We start from the raw sequence: 22,297 nt of genomic DNA on the forward strand, positions 1-22,297 counted from the left end.
TCAGTCCAAGGGAGACGCTCTAATGGGGAAACAGCAGGAAGCAGCTGGGGTGCACGACGCCCTCCTCCACCCAAGGCCCCACCCAGAGACCAGCTTCTGCGAGTTGGCCTGCTCGGACTGGTCCAAGCAGTGTGTGTCTGGGGCCTAGGAACAGAGTGAAGAAATAAAATGGAGTCACTATAGTCAAGCTGTTAAATGACTAAAATCAAGCAAGTTGAGGCATGAGGAAAGATCTGTTCTAACTGGCCTGGCAACTTAAGCTTTTGAGTTTTCCCATCCTGCACCAACTCCTGGACAAGCCTCAGACCTCCAGACAACCCTCTGATCGCCCCCTGAAAGACGTATCCAGAACAGCAGAGGTGACCTGACCCTTTGGTGTCCGTTGTCTAAGCCGCACCTCTGCCTAACCATCTCAAGCCAATGCAGAGGCTAAGAATATAGAACTGATTCTTCTCGAGAATGTACTTTCTAAACTCTGTTGACAGGTGAGTCCAGCTTCATGGTCCAGCACTTCCTGTTGTCTCTGCCCGCTGGGCATATGAGGCTGCTGAGTCACCAAGCTCCCCACCCCTCCCCCTCCCCCACAGCCACCCACAGGACAGCTCTGTCTCAAGTGGCACTTTCTCCCAGGCTGTCTTCCAGGTCTCCTTGGGGAAGTGATGTGAGGTGGCCACAGGTTTGTACTGGAGGGGCCACGGCTGTGTAAAGGAGGTCACAGCTGGGTGGGAAAGGGCCCAGCTGTGTGGTGAGGTCACAGGCGGGCCTTGATCACCTGTGTGTGAGTGGGGGGGGTCACGGCTGCGCCCCCGCCCCCATAGTTCCAGCATCTCCTGGCCTACTGACCGCCACCTGGATCTTCTCTCTGGCAGGCCCCCCTCCCCGCCACAGCCAGGAGCACCAGGGAGCTCTTCCACCTCAGCCCCTCTTCCACCAGGTGACCAGACACCACCCTCCCGGTGCTACCACGGGCCCCTCCCTCCATCCTCTGCCATCACAAGCCAAAGGGACAAGAGGTGGCCCTACAGCTTGAGTCAACCCTGACGCACGGGGCCTCGCTTCTGCTCCGCGAACCGCACCACCTGCGGCCTGCACGCCCACTGCCCAGCACCTGGCCTGGTGCTCAGGCCTGGTCCCCCTCTGCACTGCCATCCCCGCAGAGACAGGGCCACTGTGGGCATGGTTCGCGGGTGGGTCCCCAGCAGCTGGCCCAGCACTGGCAGGTGCGTGTGCTCTGTTCACTGAACAGGCCGGACAGTCAGAAGCGTCGGGCAGTCGGGCCTGAGCTGCTGCAGGCCGCCCCTCCTGCCTCTGCCTGACGTCTGCCAGGCCCCAGCCTGGCCCTGCCTCGGCTGCCATCCAGCTGAGCTCAGCTCCTGAAGGGCCTTTGCCCTTTGTCCCCAGCATCAAGCTTCCCCTTCACCCCTCAAAACGCTCAGTGGAGACTCCCCCGGGACACCTCCCCTGAGTCCTTGCGGCTGGTCCGCACTTCTCATCACTGGGCTGTTTCCTGAACCTGTCTCCCCAGAGCCAGTGTCCTGAAAGCAGCGCTGAGTCATCTCTGGCTGCGACAGGGGCACCCAGGTGTGGGTGGGACAGTGACCTGCCCCCCAGGGTAACTACCCTCAGGCGCAGGGGAGTGAAGCTGGGCAGCGCTGGCCTGGCTGCTCCTTCTCTCCTCTGGGACAGCTGGGGACCAGCCATGCTCTCCTGTGGGCAGCACAGGGCTGGCCTTTGAGGGAGCCTCTGCTCCCAGACTCTGGGTACCGCCCCTTTGCCCCATCACGTGTAGGCAGTGGGACAGGGACAGAATCTCAGCACTCAGACCCCAATCCCCTGCTGGCCACCCCCCCATACCCCATGGAGGACTGTGATCCGGGGGGCAGAGGTGCGTGTGGCTGGACTCCACCGTCCTCGGGAGCTGGGCGTGGAGGAGATGCCCTGGCCTGAGGACAGCAGGGAGAGGCGGTCTGGCTGCTTGCCAGGCCGGGGAAGATCAAACACCCACTTTCCCCTTTCTCCCTGGGTGGGCAAAGCGAGGCGGCTGGCCCCGGCCCAGCGGGGAATCCAGAGGCCGGCAGGGGCAGCTCGGTGAGCCCCTCCCTCATGGAGGTCGGGCTCAACTGCATTCCAATCGACATGGAGAACGCAAGGTCCTTGGCGTCGGAGTGGCGTGTGTTCCTCCGCTCCCAGCAGCTGCTGCTCTGGCAGGCCAGCTGCAGAGCAGGTAGCTCTGGGCCCCTGGGTCCCCGTGAACACAGTTACAGATGAGTAGTCCCTAGCAGACAGTTGCACAGTGACAAGAGCTGGGCTCGAACTTCATGTAAGACTCTGGGATCACTCTCTCATGCCCTGGCCCAAGTGCAGACAGTCCAAGCACCGTAGTTGTTGTTTTATATTTAATTTACAAAAGAGACCCCAAAATAATAATAATAATAATAATAATAATAAACTATCCTGGGGGCAAGGGAGTAGGGTCAGGTCCTCCCTGGCCATGCCCCCTTCCTCTCTGGCAGGGAGAGGAGGGGCTTCTCAGGGGACTGCCCCTCCCCCTTAGAACAGGGGGGTGAGAGCTGGTATGGACACCCTGGTGGGCATCCCAGGGGCTCTGCCCCCTCTGGACTCATTTGTCCACCCCTTGCAGGCTCCCATGTGCCTGGCAGAGCCCTGGTGGCAGAGGCCAGCTTGCCTGGAAGCCAGGTGAGAGATGCCTACGAAGTCCAGGTGAGGGCTATGGTGGCCAGAGCCAGCAGGCCAGTGAGGCGGGACCTGGGCCAGGCCCCACCGGCACCACCAGCTGCCTGCCTGTGGTCCCACTGGCACTGCTTGCCGCCCCAGCCTAAGTAGCACTGGCACTGAAAGTGCTTCTGCAGGTGGTCGCGGTCAGCCCAGCTGAGCTCCCCCTCTGGTCGCAGCGGGGGCTCACCAGGCGCGTGGCTAGGCACTAGGCGGAAGCTGCTGGCACTGAGGTGCAGAAATGTACTGGTGCTGGGGTCTCGGCGCACGCAGCGCCCGTGGCCGTGGCACTGGGCCCAGCTGCAATACTGGGCAGCCCAGGACACGTTGACTACGTAAGGGATCAGCAGCCGCGTCAGGTAATCCTTGAGGTACTTGCAGGTCTCCTGGGGGCAAAGGCCAGGATTCAGGGTCAGCCGCCTCAGCCCGGCCCCAGTGGACACTGTGTCCACAATGCAGTGACTGTACTTCCTTTAACTGACACACACATGTGTACATGCACATGTGTGCCTGAGCCCTCAGGGTCCCTGCTCCTACAGCAAAGGGGGCAGGGGCAGACTGCAGCCCAGCAGGGCAGGCAGCGGAGCGTTGACCTCGACAGCTGTTCAGAACAGCATGTCCCCTTTCTAGGAAGCAGGGGAGGGGGCCCTGTCTTCTCTGCTGGGGCCAGGGGTGTCTTGGGTGGGAGGCAGACAAGGGGGCCAGGCTAGGCTGCCCACCCTGAGGTCGGCAGCCAAAAACCCGGACACTCACCCTGTTTCTGCAGGCCCTGCAGACCCATCCAGCCGGCGGGCCTCACTTACCGTGCTGGTGGTGAACCCCGCATCGCCCCAGAGGATGACACCGGCTGCGCCCAGGGCGGCGCTCTCGCCAATGGTGGAGACGAGATCCATCTGTGTGGGAAGGGGCTGGTCACTGGGGGGACTGAGACCACAGGGATAGACAGACAGGGTGGGCAGGCCCCAGCCTGTTCTGACTTGGTGACCACCCCCCGGCCCAGTCCTCTCTCTCTCAATCCCAGGCAGAGACTCCGTTTCACTTTCTCTTAAGTGTTTCAGCCACCGCCACCCCACTTTGGGCCTCCGTTTCTCAAGCCAAAGGCCCCCTTGAGCCTAGGATGTATCTATCAAGATAGATTTCAAAGTCAGAATGCCTAGGCCCAAGTCCCTGCTCTACCCTAGATTTGCTGGCAAGCTTTCAGGAAATTTCTCAGCATCTCTAAGCCTTAATTTTCTTATCCGCAAAATGGAAATAATGATGCCACCCTGTCACAAGGTCACAGAGAGACAGAGGGGTGGGGATGTAGAGCAGCCAGTACGGTACGGGGCAGGAGCCCTCTGGTAACTCCGTGCAGCAGCGGTTCCCTAGGAAGGAGGCAGGGCCCCGGGGGGCGTATACCTCGCTCAGGCCTGTGAGCGTGCGGCTGTAGGTGGGCCGCGTGAAGACGTAGACTGGAAGGGCGTGACTGGCGTGGTGGGTGCGAGCCACGCGCAGGGCCTCCTGAACACGGAAGCTGACAAAGTTGCGGCCATGGGCAGTGGAAGCGAGAATCTCATCCAGGTAGACAGAGGGGAAGAGGGCCGTGCTCTCAGCCCACAGCCAGGCCAGCTGGTCATTTCGGGAGACCTCCACATCCGGGCAGCGGCCTGTATAGGTGTCCCGGTTCTGCACGTAGTCGTGGTTGTAACAGTCGGGGAAGAGGTAGAAGCCCCAGAGGTGCTGAGGCCGAACTGCCTTGACAAAGTGCAGGGTGTCCAGCATGAACTTCCGGGCAGCGAACTCAAACTCGTACTGCGCCTGCTTGATGATGTGGTCTGGTGGCCAGTCGGGGTGGAGGCTGGCCACCATCTGGCGTGATGACTGGCGGTACACATCCTTGTCCTGCCAGTTGCGCACCCACACAGGCCGCCAGTCCTCCCAGTCAATGACTGCCAGCCCTGCAGGCTCCTGTCTACGAATGTAGTGCTCCACGTGGTCCTGCATCATCTTCCGGTGTGCGCACAAGCTGACGTTCTGTGGCACGCCACCATGCACAGGCTTCCCCGCGGAATCGAAGTGTGGATACAGACCTAGCCGGTCCCGGTAGAAAATGGTGATGTTCTGGTTCACGAAACCCTCATTAGGCGAGGCCTTCACATCGAAGGCTTTCTCCTCTCGGTCCAGTGGCACCTTGAGGCGTGGACCGCAGTCTTGTGTGGGTACATCCCAAGCCACCACAAAGGGCCGGCCTGTGAAGATGGGTGGTGCTGTGGGCTTGAGCTCCGTGGCCCATGCCACTGTCCACACCAGGGCCAGGGTGCTGGCGGGGCTCAGGCCTGCCCACATGCTGGGGGCTCAGGAAGACGGTGTCACCGGCCTGGCACCAGCTCAGGAACTGAGAGAAGGGCGGGAGAGAGCAAGTCAGTCTAGAGAATCCTGGAGGTGCCAACCCCAAGTCCATCCACACTCCCAAAGCCCATGCTAATGGGGCACTGTGCCCAGGGCTTTCAGACCCTGTTACATGGCCATTACAGATCTGAGAGGCCACCGAGGAGCAGGCAAGACACCCTGGGAATTCACTGCCGGAGCCTAGGTTTCTTTCCTGGAATAGGTGGCCTATAGCTGGGGAAGGACTTCTGTTAGGTCTGTCATCCCTCCGAGAGCTGGACGAACTGAGCTACGAGTGACTCATTGCCTAGACACACGCACCTGCCTGCATACCACCCAGCACGTCGTTTCAGGGAGCCCAGAACCCAAGGCCCACTGTATACCCGGCGAAGAACTCTTCGTCCAGAGAAACGATAGCATTTGCGTAAGGCAGGGCACAGCCCCTGCAGTGGCTAGCAAGCCGGGGCGGGGGACAGCCACGGAGCTGGTATCTGTGTGGCACCCGCTCGGCAGAAGAGGAAAGGCTGTCAGGACTTTGTCTCCAGTGCAGACACTCTACCAAGCTTGGTGGAGGCCCCGCGAGGACAAAGGGGCAGCGGACCTCCCACGGCGGCGCCGGCAGACCGGCCCTTCCCTCCACAGCCACCGGGAATGCGCGCGACCGCCGCCAGGGGGGTCGGGGAAGAGCTCCCTCCGCCTGGCCTTTGTGCGGGACCCCGCCCCCGCCCCGCACGTGGGGTCTGAGCCTGGCCCGGCGGGGGTGGGGTCCCTGGGCCGCCCCCCTGGGAGTTCGGAACCCAGCCAGCGGGGAGAGAGCCGCCAGGCTTTCACCGCCCGCCCTCACCTCGCGCTGGGTACCGCCGGGACCCGTGCCATAGCCACCGCCATCCCTGGCCCAGCCCACTCCGGCCGCCCGCCCAGGCACAGCCCCGGCTCGGTGCCTCTGCTGGCTCCGCCCCCGGGCCCCCGGGCCCTTTAAGAATCCAGCGCGGAGGCGGGCCCGGAGCGGGACTTGCGGACGTGGCGGGAAGATGAGCCCCATTATCGCGCCGTCGGTGCTGCGTTTCGGGCTTCAGAGTCCCCAGATCCTCCGCCCAGGGACGTGACTACTCATCTGAGGCCTCGAGGCCTCTTCGATGGGGAGTTTCTTCTGGAGTCTCCGCTGCCAGCGCCAGTCAGCCCGAGAATTAACCCCCCGCAGTGTGCGGCGGATAGTACATTCCTTCCGCGGCGCGGCCAGCCCCTTAAAGGGACAGCCGAAGAACGGGGATCGGGGAGGGAATAAAGTAGGTGGTATTCCCCCGCTCAGCCGTGAGGAGGTGCTGTGGTCCCCGAGGGCTTCGTTGAGGGTAGCCGCGGATCTGGCTATGCACCCGTGAGTGCAGCCCCCAGCCCTGGGACTCCCTTGGTGTGGGAAGGGGACGGTGACCAGAGCCGATCTCCAGCCTCCCACGACAGTTAACTCCTATGGATCGGGGATCTCCTCCCCCGTCCAGGGTCTGAAGGGGAGCCCCGCCCCCTGCTTGACCGGGAAGGGGTCCGATCGCCCGCCTCTTAGCCCTTTCTGGGCTGGGCCAAACCTGTGTTGCCTCGGCAACACGAGCTGTGGCTCGCAGCTTGGCCGGCCCGCTGGAGGCCCGTAAGGTCAGCCGGTCTTGGGGGTAGGGCAACCCCTTTCCCGCCCCAGGAACAGGCCAACTCCTGGGCTCCCGTCCCCTCCTGCCCAGTCTTGGGATGGGGTAGGGGTGGGGCTGTGGGAGCCCCCAGGGTTTCCTTTCAACCCTGAGGAGGCTGCCACCCTTGCAAAAGTTCCTGGTGGAACCGGGGAGAATGCCAGCCCCGCCACAGGGGCGCCCTCGGGCCTCAACCCGCAATCTTGAGCCCCCTTCCCCGCCCCCAGAGCCCCTCCCATTGGGGAGTGGGCTTGCAGCTGGGCTGGGGCGAGACTTCCTTGCCTTTTCCTAGATAGCCTCCCCTTTCGGGGCTCAGCTCCGCCAAGGTCCGAGGTCTGCACCACCAGCCGTTCCCCCGGCCCGCAGAGGAAAGATAGGGAGTGCTGATGCGAGCGCCCCTACCGGGGTGGGGGGGGGGGCCGCAGACGGGCCGTCTGCGCTGGGCTCACCTGCGCGCGAGTCCGTCGGGCCCGTAGGTGAGAGGCCGCCCTCGTTCTCCGGGTGAGCCTCTCCAGCCCACTGGGCAGCCTCTCCAGCCCACTGGGCAGCCTGCCGGGGACTTGATAAACCCCATCCCCTCCCACCCGCTCCCGCCTCCCACCCCAGCCCTTTCTCCTCACTTCCTGCTGCCCCTCCGAGGGAGAGGGCCGGGACTGGCGCGGGGGAGGGGACGGCTCTGACCCTATTTCCCTACGGTTGGCCCTGCTGGCTGCCCTCCCCACCCTTCCTCCAGCAGGCCCTGACCCGGGGCGAACTGTGCCAGGTGACAGGAAGGCTGTGGGACCCCACTTGGGTGCCAGCCTCCCCCATGCCGGCAGCTTCCTTAACACTGAATGCTCTTCTCAACACCTTTCCCTTGGGGTTGAGACCCATCCTGAAATCCAGTAGCCTAAATGGAAGGGCCCCAGAAGTGGTGGTTTGGGGAGTCAGGCTGCTTGGGGGATACTTGGCTGCTTGATTGCCCCCCTAAGCAGGTGATGAAGGGAAGGGGGGTCGTCTGGGGGAGGGGCTTGGAGACATTCCGGGAACTGAGTCAATTCTTTTCCACTGAGAGCAGAATGTCCCAAGTGTGACGGAAGTGTCACTTCCTAAGTGTGACAGAGTGGATAATGTGTTGATGTGTGTGACTGTAGGGGGTGGGAGGTGGGGCGGAGGCCAGGGGGTTCCTGCGGGGTGCCATGCCTGGGTGGATTTCACTGAGACTCTGGAGAGTAGGGGGCTCCTTACAACATGGGCGAGGAAAGGGGTACATATAGTCCTGTATGAGGGAGGGGCCCAGAGTGCACTGGCCTCAGGGAGGCTGCAGTGGCGTCCCAGCAAGGGGCAGATAAATTCGCACACCCCTCAATCCCCCTGACCCAACCCCCATCCCACCTTTACCCTGCTGGCCCACTTCTCTGATGCCCCGGGGCCTCTTTCTAACGGAGGCTGAGTACAACTGGGGTCTGGGGGAGGTGGGCACATACCCTGGAGGCTGCCCCTGCGGACCAAGGAGTCCCAGACATGGCATGGGAGGGTGGCGTCCCTGTACCGCGGTGCTGGCTCCACGAGGGACACCGGCTGTGGAAGCTTCCAGGGTGGGGGCCCCTGGGGAAACAAAGACCCAGCCAGACTGTCCCAGGGCAGGGGCACTTCCTCCGGTAGCCCTCAGGAAGGAAGCGAGCACAGCCCTGTGGGAGGGAGTGGGGAGGCAGCGACCTGACCTCCATTGTTTCCCGCTTTGGGGTCAGCTGCCCAGCACAGGGAGTTCTCCCACGCTGGGACAGTGGCGATGGGAGATGGGCTACCACCTGGCCTGGCAGAAGCCTGTCCCTGGGGCAGTCGGTAGGCGAGACAGCGCAGGATGGAAGACGGGGGCTGCACCTGCCCCTGCCCCACGTGTGACAGTTTAACCCCCCGGAAGACTAGGAGACTAGGAGGGCAACCCCACGGACCCAGACGCCTGTATCTGAACCCCCTCCTTCCTCCCTAACTGGCAGTTGGGCTCATGGCCAGGGGCTGGGCCTAGCAGCAGACCGGCCTTACAGCAGGCTGCATGTCCACAGGGGGCCGGTCGCAGGTGACACAGCTGGAGGCAGGGAGCACAGGAAGTACTGGGTGGCGGGGCTTTGCCTGCTGGAACAGGCCCCAAGCCCACTCTCCTAGTGGTACCCACAGGCAGCCCTGGGGGGAGGCAGGTGGGCCTCCTGGCCGTAGACCCAGGGCGTGATGCCGCCCATCCGGCTGCTGTCCACCTAAGGCTGGGCCTTGGAGGACCACAGGGTTCAGGCTGTGGCCTCACGTAGAGTTAGTTGGCACTGCTAGGACAGGACAGCTGCTCCAGACCTATCTGAGGTCACATTCTCACCTCAAGTTAGGCAGATGAGGCCAATCCCTAATGAAGCATCCCAGGTCCTTTCAATTCCAGGGTCCTCACCTATTGAAAACAATATAGACGGAGTAGCCCTCCATCCTGAGGGGCCCTATGGTGAGGCCGGTATACACTGCCACCTGCTGGTCATAGCTGGGATGGCCATAGACTGGGCTCAGGCTTACCGTGGGGCCTTGCTAGAGTTGCGGGGGAGGGGGTCCACCTACTAAGCCCAGGTGGGACTCTAGATGCTGGGTGTCACAGTCCAAGAGGATGCCACTCTTGTATGCAGGGTCTACAAATAATTTTATTGAAACTGAACAAATAACATAACACCCTTCCTAGATTGGGGTCTACCTTCCCCACACCATTTCCCAGTCTTGAAGCACAGAGCTTGCACAGTAAGGAATTAAACAATGAAAAAAAAAAAGTCATTTCTGTGTAGAAATCAGACTCTGCCCTAACAACATCATGGACTAGACTATTTACAAACTTTCACATTTTAAGTATTCCTGTTACGGTTGCTCTCTCCTTTCTCCCTACCCAGGGGCTCCAGCACTCCCCCCGGCTGATCCTGAAGGGGTGGGCAGGCGCACTGCGGCGGAAGGGGCAGTGGACTCAGAACTATTGGCACCAGCCCCAGGATGCTGTCTCTCATCACAGGGTGGTGGATGGTGTCCTCTCAATGTGTGTGTGTGTGTGTGGCGGGGGGGGTTGGCTGGTGCAAAAGGCAAGGGAGATGAGATGGAGCAGGCGGGTAGGCACAGGCATCGATAGCCCTTCCTGATCCCACCCTGTGCCCTCTCAACTGGGAGGAGGAGGGGAGGGCGACATCAAGGGACAACAACTAGTTACAGTGGGATCAGCCTGGTCAGGGTAGAGGGAGAAGCCCTCCACACCAGTCCCTACTCCTGTTAACAGCCAGCAAACGGTCCATCCATCTGGGGGTGGGAACACAGGGGCAGGTAGGTAGGAAGAATCAGGCTTGCGTTGCCCCCAGCCTCTGTCCGACAGAGGAGGAATCGAGGTAGCAAACGGCTGAAATGCTCCAACGAAGGGGTAAAGGAAGTGAAGGAAAGGAAGTTCCCGCTTGTGTGCAGCTCTCACAGCCCCGGGGCTGGGAGAAGGCAGACCTTACTTGTAAAGTGCTGTAGCCCCTAGTAGGGTTGGGCCCTGGGCAAACTTGGAAGAAAGCAGGCCAGGCAAGGGCACAGGAACCAGGCATCCCCATCAGCATATGCCCTGCCATGGGCCTTGTAGGGATTGCTAGGGAAGGTGGGCTGGTAACTCTGTCATTAGCCCTCACCAGCCACCAACTACCTCGTGTCTGCAAACCAGCACCCACCCACCCCACATTGCAGAATTGCCCTGCTCACAGCTGAAGGTTCCAAGCCTACGGAGTTTATTCAGGATTGTGGCTCCAGCCTAGTTCCTCAATGGAAGCCACGCTTTGAGCCTGAGGGTTTCTTGCTGAGGCAGGAGGTGCTTAGGCCTGCAACCCCCTAAGCTCAGACCTCATAGAGGATCACGGGGAAATCCACGTGGATACGGGGAGGATCCAGCTTCACGATGCCCTGCCATGGAAACAGAGGCTAGTGAGGGTCATCTCAGTGCTCCTCCTCCAGGAAGCCTTCCTGTTTTTCCCAGCTCCTCCCCCAAGAGCCCATACCACGACAGCAGACACCACCCGGGTCGACCTCAACGCACTCGACATAGGCTCTATGACCGCTGCCCAGCCTCTCACCTGAGGAATCAGGTTCTTATGCACCCGCCTCAGCTTGGCCCGCTTCTGCCCATTCTTGGTGACGATTGTCTCCTCATAGAATTCATGAGCAAGATCTCCATCCTCGTCATAGAACATGGAGCTGTACAGAAGGAGAGGGGGAACAGGCTGGGCTGGAGCCTCGCGCTTCGTTATGGCAAATGCCACAGACTACCAGGAAGCGTGCCCATCCCCAAAAAGTGGGGGCGGGGGGAGATACATGCCTGGAAGATCTCTTGCTTAGGGTCTGGCGTCTACCAGAAGGAAGCAAGAAGTGGGGTAGTGGCCAGTACTACTCTCAGACCCAAGGAGAGAGGCTATTCGAGAGCACATTGTCCAGGCAGCCAAAGCCATTGTCACTGGTTTGTTCGGCAAGAATAACCATTCCAGCATCAGGCCCTTGCCTTTACCCCGGACGTCCAGAGTGGGCAGGATGGTGGCTGGAGTATGTTAGTCTCCAGAAGACACTACTAGCCCAGATCCAAAGCCTGAGATAGCAGATGCCTGAGCCAGGAGGGAGTCTAAAGGAAAAACAACTGCATCCTTCCCACCCACTCCAGGTGGTGGGTGCAGCCAAACTGCCACTGTTGGGTCTCCCTAAGTATCTAGAGCCAAATCTCTAGCGAGAGTCAGTCCCCAGGGGACCTCCAGGACCAGATCAATCTAATGCTCATGTCCGGATCCCTGGGGGGCAGGAGGAGGTCCGTGCTCCAGATCTGGAGAACATACCTGGGTGAGGGTCTTTTTCCCTAGGCCCCACCTCCAACACTAGGGTCCAGCTTTCCCCATGCTCTACCCTCAGAGGTCCAACCTCACCATTGTGGGAAACGGAACTGCCAAAACAAAGGGTCATTCACCCATCAGGAGAATTGGGGGAGAGGGCGGCTAGGAGCCTTCAGCAAGCAAGCTGGGCTTGAAGGGATAATATGAAGAGGTCCTACAGACAAGCCCTATCTTAGCTGTAACGTGGGTAAAGGTGCCTGCCCAGGAACAAGCTACGCGCCCACTTTTCTCCTTCGGAGACCTTAAGAGCAGCCAGGCCTCCAGGAACCCACTGCCCAGTTTCGGCATCCCTTGCTCTAAAGGGCGCCTGAAATATGGGAGTCGTCCTAACTCGGGTGCAAGAGATAGGGCCGCGGACACTTCGCAAGACGCGGGGCACCGGCCGCCCGCCTGTCCTCCCCGGGGCGAAATCGCACGCTTACCCGCGGCGCGTGAATACGAAGGGGGGCACAACTCGGCCTCGCGGACGCACCAAAGCTTGCTCAGCAGCTGCAGCCTCCGGGCCGCCGCCCCCCGTCGCGGAGGAGAAGGGCCATAGGCCCCGAGCTTTGGAGCCGCTGGCACCCATGTCAGGGCCGCCGGCGCATGGCGGACCCCGCGGCGGCTTTGCTCTTACAGGGCCATCGGCGTAGCCATGCCCTGACTCGGCCTTGGATCCAAGGTGCAGCGGCTCCCGTCTTCCGCAGGCTCCGCTGTCTCCACGGAAACCTCATTTCCGTTTCCGCACGCTCCCCCATGCTGTTTCCTGACTGGCTGCTTCTGTCGTCCGTCCCAGGGCGGGCCAATAGCCACCCTCAGACATTACGCATCCCAGCGTGCACTGCGAGACGTCAGGTTCCCGATATGCCTTTCTCCCCAGCTGGGGCAGCTCCTACACAGGGAAGCAGGAAAGCGGTGGCTGGTTCTGCTGGCTCCTTTGGCGCACCTGGTGCGTCCGACGTGCTGTACCCCAAGTCAGGTACAGTGGGCCTGCCCAATAACCAGGGTCCCCCTACACCAGCACTCTGGGCTTGGCCCCAGGCCAGGCCCCGCGGTGCCTGTCTAGCGTCATTCTATTCCCACACCATTTTTGTGACCACCACTGTCGCATGGATAAAAGAAACCGAACCTATGGGAAATTGAGGAATTGGCCAGATGTCATAGAGCCACATTCAGGTCTGAAGAATTCATTTAGTTGCCTTTCCAAGCCCACCCTAAGGTGTGCTTCATGAAGGCAAGAATTAACAGCTGTGCTTTTGGCGTCACGGATATGAGTGTCTGGCCCACAGTAGTGGCTTGGTAAATATTTGGTGAAGCGCCTTTCACGGCTTGTGGGGTGTGTGGTTTCCCTAAGTTCTGGCTGCAGCTGGTATTCTTGCCCCCACCAAGATCTGAGCCCCAGGGTGCTGAGCGATGACTTACATATTGTACCTAAAATCCGTAACGAATTGGTCCCATGGTGACCTTGAAAAGGTGCTCTGTTGAATCTGTCCATCACCCTTGGAAGCCACTGGCGTAAAGGGCAACTGGGGCTGAGGGCCCATGATAGAGAGTCCAAAAGCAGATTCTTAAATCTTTATTCAGCCAAATTTTCTCAGGCCCCAGGTCCTGATGATGACTGTCACCCCCACCCCTTTCCCCACAGGAGGCATTCAGCTGAGGCCACAAAATAGTATACATTCACACACATCATCAAAAAATACCCAAAGTAAAGACCCTGGCTTTGATTGGCAAACAAGGCATGGACTGGGGCCAGTGCCCGCATTCACAGGGACCCCTGGGCCCAGAGGCGTCGCCTCCTTGGAGGAGGTGCCGAGGCACTGTTGCTGCACCGTGAGCCAGCACGCCGACTCCAGGATGTGTGCAGAACCAGAGGCCACTGTAGGGGGAAACCTAGACTCTTTCTTGATGCCTCACTTATCTTGAACACCCTCTCTTGGCTCTGATAGGGCTGTTGAGACCCCATCCAAGACCCAAAACATACAACCTTTCCCCATAGATGGGGGTCCTCATCCCTGTAAACATGCCCTGCTCTGTTTTTTGAGTCTCCAAGGTTCTCGTATCTGAGACGTGAATTACGGAGGCTCTGTCTGCTCTACCCCTGCTGCAAGACTGGAGCAGCTCCCCAGGGCGGCCCTGGCCTGCCATGACTCGGTACACAGATGGGAGCGGGTGCAGAGCCAGGCTCTGCTACGCCCACTGGTGGACACGGGGGGCCAGCTCCTTTGCCGTTCTCTGGGTTCACTCCTCCAGCAAGATGAGGGCCTCCATGCACACTCATTCCTCAGGCCACGTGGGCCCTGTCACACTCACACGGCACGCCCTTTGTGCTGCCTGCTCTCCTTCCACCCAAGGGCACAGGGGGTCACCCCAGGGGGCAGGCGTGCAGGGCCTCCTGGATCTTCTGGCGGCAGTAGGAGTACTTCTGCACGATCTGGCGGAGGTGTTCCTCTTCCTCCCGCTGCAGGATGCGCAGGAAGTTGTGCAGTTCAGGCATGCTGAAGGCGTCCCACTGCAGGGGGGAGGGGCGACAGCGGCTGCAACGGGCATAACCCAGCCAACAAGCCCTCCCCAGAGGAGACCAGAGCATCACGGTCATATGGCTGGGATGGGGATTTCTAATTCTAGGTTCTTGCCCGAATGGCCTGTGTGTAGAATACAGGTCCCACAAAGTTGGGCAGTCACGTCACAGACAGGCAACCAAACCAGATGCTCCTAGGTACCCGTGGACAGGTCATGCCCACACTCCGAATCTAATCTCACTCCATGGACCCAAAACCTTGGAGCCAGAAAGCTCCTAGGTAACAAGTCCTAGTGCCTGAAGGGGGGCCTCCAGGACATCCTGGGTCCCTCTGTGCGGCCTTGATCTGGTCTGGGATCACCATACCGTCAGATGGACTTCTGCATCTGGCTTCTTGAGACAGGCCCTAGACCTTGGCACGACTGGCCAGGAAGCCTTCACTTTAGCCACAAGGATCACGCCCTCCTGGAGAGGCTTTGCAGGGCTTGTCCTTCAACCCTATTCCTCCTCCAAGCCTAACTGCAGCCGCAACCCGTCAGCCCTGCCTAGTGGCAACCAAGAAACAAACGTGGTGTACTCACGTTCACCTCCCCGGAATCATTCTCCTTCAGGACAAAGCTTAGCGCCTTCTCGCTGGGCCCTGCAAGGAGCCGCAGCCGCAGGGGCTGCTCATCATCGGCCAGCTTCCGGAGGTACACTGAGGACCAGACGGGGGGAGGGGGTGTTCTGTTAGAGGCAGGCCCGGCCCCGTGAGCCCCTGCGCGCACGGGTGCGTGCACATACACCCTCAACCGAGGCGGGTAAGGTGGAAAGCCCACCTTGGCCGTGGCGCTCAGCCCGTTCAAAGAGTGCAAACTTGCGGGGGTCGTCCACCACCAAGAACTTGCGCAGCAGGGCCTCGATGACCTCTCGTGCCCGCGTGCGTGACAGCACGTGCAGGTGCTTGACAGCATCCTTGGGTAGGTAGAAGGAGGTGCGGCGCTTCACAGCTGTGCTCCGCCCTAGGCCCCGCCGGGCATCCTGCAAGGTGGGTGGCTTCTTGCTGGAGGGCACTGAGACAGGGCGCACCAACTTCAATTGAACCTTGATGAAGCCTGTATAGGAGCCGTCCTTATTCTGAAGAAGAGAAACCGAACCATGACTAGGTTCCAGGTGAGAGGGAACAGATTTGGGCACTGCCATTCCACGTGGGGCTAGGCTGGGTGTGAATGAAACACTGCTCGGCCCACCCAAGAATACCTCAGCTGGGACCCCCTGGGCAGCGGGCACACAGCTGGGTTCCTGCCTCTCGCTCTTCCCAGGCTGTCGACTCACCAGGCTCATGAAGAGGTTGCTGTTGATCTGGCCATTGTATTCCTTGATCTTCTGCTCAATCTCAGCCTGAGAAAGGTCCGGTGTCTCCCACTCCACAGGCTCGTCCTGAAAGATGGGCCAGCATAGGCTCCTAAGCAACCCATTCTACTGAAGTGTGTGTCTCAGGCAGAGAGGTGAGCCCTGGCTGGGCAGCCCCGCAAAAGGGCCTCTGGGGTGGCCTTCAGAAGCCGACGAAGCTCGAGCCTGAGGAGGAGAACCCCTCGCTGTTCCTGGTTATGCATGCCATGGGGGAGACAGCGAAGGTGGAATCATCTGGCTACTCTTTGCCCCCTGATGGAGGACAAGTCCCATGAGGCCCTAAGGGTACCTTAAAACCAAGGCAGCTGAAGGCACAAGGTCTGGAGCCAGGAAAAGAAGGAGGGGTGCTGGGGAAGGACCCTCACGTACAGTAATGCCACCTTTCAACCCCACAGCCTGATCGCAGCACTTGAGTTAGGTGGGTCGGTGTGTGCCCTGGAGAAGGCAGCCCACTTTGCCACTCTGCCCTGGCAAAGGGCCACGACCCACTGTCGGGTGAGAAGCGTGACAACTGGTGCGCACCCGGAGCCCAGCCAGCAGCGGGCAGGCGAGGAAGGCCCGCCCCTCCAGCATTAACGCCCCTTGGTACAGGAGTTGGGGCCGGCCCTGCGTGTAGGAGACAGTGAGGAAACCACTGTGACATGCCATTTGATCTTGACCCAGGCTGCGCAAAAGGTAGCTTCTGGCCAGGTTCCAAATCTGCTGGAGGTGCGCAGGCGGCCTCCTGAGAGAGCCTGTCCCACAAGTACCAAGCAGGTAGGTTTCCGTACCTCCTCCCTGCTGTGTGGATGGTTAGTGCAAAAATCTTAGCTCCACCACTCAGCCCCTCCCCCGTTTCTCCAGGAGCTGGAGTCCTGTAGGGAAGGTGGAGTATGGCCCAGGGCAGTCAGGGCACGTTCTACTCAGCTCCCTCGGCCCCACCGCGTCAGTCTTACTTCCTTTCCTGTTGATGTCAGGCCTTTTGCAATGGGAGTGTCACAGACGGAGCTGAGATCACAGCTGACTAATGTCTTGACCCAAGTCCCCAGGGAGTTCCCACCAGAAAGTCACTTACAGAATAACTGTGCCCAGGACAACCAGGTTCCTCTCTGACTGCTGCTCTGGGGCCCCTAAGCTTAAGTCATCTGACGGGGGCAATTAAGGCAGGCAGACGGGAGCAGAGGGTGAAGTCCACAGCTTTTTAGCAGCATGCTCTTCACCTCGAGCCTGCCAGCAAGTCCAGGGTGCTGAGGGTTATGGCTGGGGCTCCAACAGGAAAAAGTTATTGGGGGAGGGGTGGGAACTGAAGACTTACTGCTTCCCCAAGGTTCCAAAGGGCCCCTGGGTGGAGAAGAGCACTGAGAAGTGAAAACCAGCACGAACCCTGTTGGGGGCAGCGGGAATCCCATAGGTGAGTAAGGACAAATGTGGGCTCTGCAGCCTGGGGGGTAAAAGAGGGCTGGAGGCTGGGAATAAAGGGTGGGTATGTTTGTTTAGGCCCAAGGACAGGCCCTGGGCCAGGAAGGAGGGCCCCGTGAGGAGAGCCGGGAGGAGAAGTGCTAGGGCAGGAGGAAAGCTCGGCAGGTTCCAGTGCCAGGGCAGGAAGGAAGAGAATCCTGTTCCCAGCACAGGGGTGGGCACAGGCTGGCCCTCACTCACTCCCCTTCCTCGTGATAGCTCCAGCCTGGGATCAGAAGACTTGCTCTTTCCTCTTCCCTCCCCGAGTAGTTCAGGGCTGTCCAGCTGGGATGCAGTGACCTCCGGTCCAGCCCCTTTCCTTCTCCAGGTGAACCTCCCTTGGTATATTTATTCATAAAACAAGGGACTTGGACTGGAGGCACTGGACTGTCCTGCCAGGATGTTAGAGGAGGAAGAGTTTCTTTGTACAGTTCCAAAGTGGAGGAGAGTTCCCACAGCCATCCCAGAGGGAGGCACAGCAGGACCATGGAGTTTCCCATACCCTGCACCAAAGCAACCCACCCTCCACTCTGCCACTGTCCATAGTGACTGACGGTTTTGTTTTACATACAACTTGGGACTCCCTAGCCTCCTTTTCAATTGGTGAGTGTCTTGTGATTTTCTCACCTTTCCACAGTGGAAAATGGCTCAGGCCTGAATAACACAGAAAAAATATCAGGGATCCACACTCAAACCTTGAAATCAGGGTCTGGGCTGAGCTTTTGAGGAATAAGATTTTCCTCTAAAGAAATATCCAGCCCTGACCGATGTGGCTCAGTTGGCTGGGCGTCATCCTGCAAAGCGAAAGGTCACTGGTTTGATTCCCAGTCAGGGCACATACAAGAGGCAACTGGTCGATGTCTCTCCCTAGCATTGATGTTTCTGTCCCTCTCCTCCCTTCCTTCCCCTCTCTCTAATAAAATAAATACAATCTTAAAAGGAAAAAAAAAACAAAAAACTATCCACAACTCCCTCCTCTTGGCTCATGTAAGGAGCTTCGCTGCACCGCTGCCAGACATACTGAACTTCACAGTCTCCATCCCACTTCTCTGATGCTCTGGCCAGGGTGCTCCCCTGAGTTGTACCAGCTCCAGAACAGTTAGTTATCTGAGCCTGGCGGTCACACTCATGGCACGCAGCCCAGAGGTCTCTAAGAAAGGGGACACCTAGGAGACTCCAAGAGGCACAACTGCTCCAGCACCACATCTTACAGTCCTGGATTAGTAACCCCTCCCTCTTGACCCCTCGATTAGTAACCCCTCCCTCTTGACCCCTCCGCAGGTATTTTACAGTCTAGCCTTCCCCCATCTCTTGTGGATGAAGTGCCCCTGGATGCTTCCAGTCCGAAGCAAGGCTTCCTTCCTGCCCATTCCCAAATCCCTTCTCTCCAGATCCACTCCACTGTTAGTACATGTGCTCCCAAAGCGGGCACTCCAGGTCCGCTCCAGAGTGGGGATCAGAATCTTCCACATTCTAGCAGCTGGTGACAGGCCAGGACCGGCAAGAGGTGGAGACTCAGCTGGCTCCATCCAGGAGTGCACATGGAAGGTCGCAGACCATGCTGCGCCTCTTTCCCAAAAACACTTCTCAATTCCCGGCGAGGACTCCTCCCTCTCCACTTCCTCCTCCCGGTTTCGTCCCAGAGCGGGAGGGAGCCCCCGAAGGCGGAAATCGAGGTACTAGTCCAGGCTGCGCAGTCGGCTCTAGTCATGGAAGGCTAATGCCTGTCCCTGGTCTACCTCAAGCCACGGAGCTGCTTCCCCTGGTTCAACCGGTCTGTGACAGAGAGCAAGGCCTGGGCGCCCAGGACCAACGCGCTGAGAGCTCACCCACGGGCTGGCTCCCGGACAGGTCCGGGACCCACGCTGACGGGAGCGCGGGGATGCCCACAAACTCTTCTCAGAAGTAATCTTACCCGGGAGGGGCGGGGTACCAGTGACCGCCCCCGGCCCTCCGCCCTGCCCGCAACCTCCAGTCCCCACCTGGTCCCGGCGCGGCCGGCGCACCAGCGAGGTACGCGCAGTAAAGTACTGCTCGAGCTCCGAGTCCGAATCTTCCTGGCTGCAGTAACCACTGCTTGTCGTGCTGCTCCAGGTCATCTCGAAAGAAGGCGTCCCCCCGGGCGTCTCGCCCATCGCCAAGCCCTCCAGCCAGCCAGCGAGCTAGCTCACCGAGCCCTGGATGCCCGAAGCCGCCAACCACCGCCCCAAGTGCGAGCGCGCGCCCGTGTGCGCGTGCGCCGGGACCAGTGTCCGCGCGGCAACCGTTAACACTGAAACCTGGCTTCAGGGTCTATCTTGTCCTCGTCTCATTGGAGGAGAAACTTTGAGGGGCAGGGCAACACGCGCCGAGGCGGAGGAATGATCTCACTGCCCTGGCAGCTCAGCTCAGCTCCGCCCCCAGGTCCCACGTCCCTTAGGGAACAGAGTGGGCGCCTGTGCGCAAGTGCGCATGTGCACCAGCGTGGCCGCAGGACCGGATGCGGATGCGGATGCGGAAAGGTGCGGAAATCGCGGGGGCACCGAGCCTGGGTGACTGGGGCAGTCTGCTGTGAGGTAGTTGCGCTCCCAGCACCCCTTCGAGCCCGCGCGCAGTTAGCCACTCTGCCGCGGGGAAATCCGCTGTTAGAACGCTCATTGCATGTAGTGGGCCACTCCTGGGCTACGCCTGAGATGGGGCCGCTTGTCCGCACGTTCCTGCCTCGCCTGTACGTCCCCCCTGCCCCAAACTCACCACGTTTGTGTCCCGCTCCAGCGCCGGTTCCCAGCCCAGATCCCGGGGTCCGCAGCAGTCGAGGCAGACGAGCGCGCGGCAACGGTAGTGACAGGTGAACTTGCAATCTGCAGAGAGGCCTGCCTGTGAGGCAGAGGAGCCCCAGCTCCGGCTCCCAGAAGCGTCCCAGGGATGGAAGAGAAGCCCCAGGGTGAAGGCCGTTGACCGCTGGGCTCTGCCTAACTGCCCTTGTTGGAGGCCCCGTTCCTGCTTACTGCTACACAGATTACCCCCCTCCACCCCCTCCCTGGAAACAGCGGGGAAGCCCTCAGGCGGTTAAGGTCCAGGCCGCTCAACAGTTGGAGCTCTAGTGCCTAGCTCAGGACTTACACCTTCCACATTGTCAGCCCCCTCCTTCTGCCCTTGAAGGGAAAAGGAATGCTTTAATCCGTATGCCCCTCTAGTTATGATCCGTCTCAACTGCCCCCTCAAACCAAAATGTATCAACTCTGATCTACATGCCCTCATTCCTGGCCTTCGCTCTCCCTACAGGTTCCAAGCAGGCCTGCCCCTCCCTGCAGGAAACTGCCCTGGCCAGGGACCTCGGCAACCTGGACGCTGCCGAATCCCGCCGTCCATTCTCCATCCTCATCTCCTCAGCATTGTTTGACACTGTCCCCTCGGTTCTGAGGGGCCCCCATGGCTCCGGTTTTCTCCTGCTTCCCCACAGCTGCTGCTGAGCTCCTTTGGTTCTGTCTCAAGGCCCAGATCTGATGGCGGAGTGTCATGGAGGCTGAGTCTTGATCACTGCCCTGCTCTGTGTACTCAACCCACCCCAGACCCAGGCTTCCATCACTGACTTCCACCCTCAGATCAAATCCTATGTGTCAGTACCTTCACTTGGACGTCTAACAGACATTTCAACCCCAAATGGCCAAAATTTAACTCACTTTTCTTCTACCTCACCCTACCCTCGCCAGAGTTCCTCATCTCAGCAAAAGTCGCTACTATTCTCCCAGCTGTTTGAGACAAGAAATCCCAACTGCTCCTTGGTTCCTTCCTTGTTTCTGCCTCTGACACACCCAAATTGTCCTGTTTTTTGTTTTTTTTGTTTTTTCATTTCCATGGCCACTTTATTTCTCGGGAACATTGCAATGTCCCAGCCCTAGCTCACACTTCGTATTCTGTCACATCTCTTGTGTGTCCTCCCAGCTGAATTCAGGACAGAGCCCTGTACTGAATAAGAGGGCCTCCATGCACGCAGCCAGGCACAGGACACCTTCCTATGTTCTAACATGGTCTAGAGCAGTGGTTTGCAGCCCAGGCTACACATTAGGAAGATGTTTTTAAAAATCCCTGGCACACTCCCAGTGATGGGTTCAATGGGTCTGAGGGAGGGTCCCGGTGTAGGGGTTTGGACGCCTGCAAAAGCATCCCCAGGGATTCTAGCTGGTGTGCAGCTAGTGGAGAGCAACCTCTGCTCGCTGCTGGTACCAGAGAGCGGAAGGACCTCGGGTGTCTGGGCAGCTGTGTTTCATGTTGTAGCGCCCAGCTGACTCGGTCTGTGATAGGTATTTGCAGTATGAAGAGAGCAAAATTCCTGCTTGCAGCAGGTCTGCCCAAGATCCTAATTTTTTCCAGGCCCCCTCCCATAGGTGGGTAAATTCCCTTCCCCGCAGCGATGCTGGGAGGGGACAAGGTGAGTAAGTCTTTTAGGAAGGGGCAGGCCTGAAAATATGGACTTAAGAGACTGGCAGGCACAAAGTCTTTCTCAAAAAGGACCCAAGGTACTTTAAAGATGAGCCACTTGAAATTCACAGGTAACTGCCTCTGTGAAGCTGTGCCCGGGAGGCAGGTGCAGTGTAGTAAGGACATAAAAACACATGCCCACCCTCCCTTCCGTGATGGGGTCAAGGTAACGGACCGGGCTACCCAGTCCCAGCCTACCCTCTCCGTCGCAACTTTGTCCCTCAGCGACAGTGCTGCCCTTTGACCACCCGTTTAGCTCTCACCAGCGCGTGGGGCCGCTACTCACGCGCGCACTGCAGGCCCTTGCGCACGACGCCCCAGATGAAGTCGCCGCAGAGGTCACACCACGTGTGCGTGGTGGGCCCCGCAGGCTTGAAGCGGTGGCCACGGCCCAGGACCGGCTGCCTTGCCGGGTTGCGCGCTGTGCCCGGCGCGATGCGCAGCGCATTGGCGCGCTCCAGACGGGTGCGACCTGGGCCGGCGCGCCTCGCGGGTGCCAGTTCCCGCAGCTCAATGAGTTCAGGCTCAGCGGACATGGCCCGGCTGGTCGGCCGGGCTCGGCCAGTTCAGGGAACGAGCAATCGTAGGGCGGGCGGGACCTCGGGGCGGGCCCCGATGCAGCACCGCCCCGGAGATCGAGGCAAAGTGGTGGGAGAGAGCGGAGGAGAGCCGCGCAATGGAAACCGGGCGCCGGGGCTGTGTCGACCCACAGGCGGAGAAGGGCGGAGGGGGCAGCAGAGGGGGACGCTCTCTAAGGCCCCGCCCTCCCTTTCCTTCCCTCCCTTTATCCCCACGGCGACTCCCCTCCCCCTCACGACGACGAGGAGTGCAAAGGGCCA

General features: G+C 59.8%; 3 protein-coding genes across 7 annotated transcripts; all 3 read right to left on the reverse strand.

Moving 5' to 3' along the window:
• Positions 1–1,806: 1,806 nt before the first annotated feature.
• On the reverse strand, positions 1,807–7,328 carry HYAL2 (hyaluronidase 2). Of its 2 annotated transcripts, none has more exons than XM_054594573.1 (4): positions 5,945–6,010; positions 4,132–5,107; positions 3,537–3,626; positions 1,807–3,119 (listed from the first exon to the last, which is right to left on the reverse strand). In XM_054594573.1, exons 2-4 carry the CDS (start codon positions 5,056–5,058, stop codon positions 2,709–2,711), a joined length of 1,428 nt encoding a protein of 475 aa, XP_054450548.1. In that variant the 5' UTR covers positions 5,059–5,107; positions 5,945–6,010; the 3' UTR covers positions 1,807–2,708. The 2 variants fall into 2 exon arrangements, with proteins under 2 accessions (XP_054450548.1, XP_054450547.1); XM_054594572.1 differs by lacking the exon at positions 5,945–6,010 and adding an exon at positions 7,223–7,328 and having other exon boundaries at positions 1,808–3,119.
• Positions 7,329–9,405: 2,077 nt separating this feature from the next.
• Positions 9,406–12,362, reverse strand: TUSC2 (tumor suppressor 2, mitochondrial calcium regulator). Its single transcript, XM_054594752.1, has 3 exons — positions 12,091–12,362; positions 10,868–10,988; positions 9,406–10,697 (listed from the first exon to the last, which is right to left on the reverse strand). The coding sequence occupies exons 1-3, from the start codon at positions 12,234–12,236 to the stop codon at positions 10,632–10,634; spliced, it is 333 nt and encodes a 110-aa protein (XP_054450727.1). The 5' UTR covers positions 12,237–12,362; the 3' UTR covers positions 9,406–10,631.
• Positions 12,363–13,088: 726 nt separating this feature from the next.
• Positions 13,089–21,994, reverse strand: RASSF1 (Ras association domain family member 1). Of its 4 annotated transcripts, none has more exons than XM_054594546.1 (6): positions 21,745–21,994; positions 19,731–19,837; positions 15,483–15,626; positions 14,987–15,284; positions 14,750–14,865; positions 13,089–14,159 (listed from the first exon to the last, which is right to left on the reverse strand). In XM_054594546.1, the coding sequence occupies exons 1-6, from the start codon at positions 21,992–21,994 to the stop codon at positions 14,013–14,015; spliced, it is 1,062 nt and encodes a 353-aa protein (XP_054450521.1). In that variant the 3' UTR covers positions 13,089–14,012. The 4 variants fall into 4 exon arrangements, with proteins under 4 accessions (XP_054450521.1, XP_054450522.1, XP_054450523.1 ...); XM_054594547.1 differs by having other exon boundaries at positions 13,090–14,159; positions 15,483–15,587; XM_054594548.1 differs by having other exon boundaries at positions 13,090–14,159; positions 15,483–15,587; positions 19,731–19,849.
• Positions 21,995–22,297: the final 303 nt, after the last annotated feature.

This window comes from Pteronotus mesoamericanus, unplaced genomic scaffold (genome assembly GCF_021234165.1).
Source record: "Pteronotus mesoamericanus isolate MK-2021 breed Mesoamerican mustached bat unplaced genomic scaffold, CSHL_Meso_final scaffold_533, whole genome shotgun sequence".
NCBI lineage: Eukaryota > Metazoa > Chordata > Mammalia > Chiroptera > Mormoopidae > Pteronotus > Pteronotus mesoamericanus.

Coding starts and splice junctions, on each gene's coding strand:
- HYAL2 (XM_054594573.1), bottom strand. CDS start 5,058: ATGTGGGCAGGCCTGAGCCCCGCCAGCACCCTGGCCCTGGTGTGGACA. Junction 3,627..4,131: donor CGCTCACAGGCCTGAGCGAG/GTATACGCCCCC, acceptor CTTCCCACACAG/ATGGATCTCGTCTCCACCAT. Junction 3,120..3,536: donor CGGGGTTCACCACCAGCACG/GTAAGTGAGGCC, acceptor CTTTGCCCCCAG/GAGACCTGCAAGTACCTCAA.
- TUSC2 (XM_054594752.1), bottom strand. CDS start 12,236: ATGGGTGCCAGCGGCTCCAAAGCTCGGGGCCTATGGCCCTTCTCCTCC. Junction 10,989..12,090: donor TTCGTATTCACGCGCCGCGG/GTAAGCGTGCGA, acceptor CCTTCTGTACAG/CTCCATGTTCTATGACGAGG. Junction 10,698..10,867: donor ATAAGAACCTGATTCCTCAG/GTGAGAGGCTGG, acceptor TTTCCATGGCAG/GGCATCGTGAAGCTGGATCC.
- RASSF1 (XM_054594546.1), bottom strand. CDS start 21,994: ATGTCCGCTGAGCCTGAACTCATTGAGCTGCGGGAACTGGCACCCGCG. Junction 15,627..19,730: donor TGGAGCGGGACACAAACGTG/GTGAGTTTGGGG, acceptor ACACTTCAGTAG/AATGGGTTGCTTAGGAGCCT. Junction 14,160..14,749: donor ATGATTCCGGGGAGGTGAAC/GTGAGTACACCA, acceptor TCCCCCCTGCAG/TGGGACGCCTTCAGCATGCC.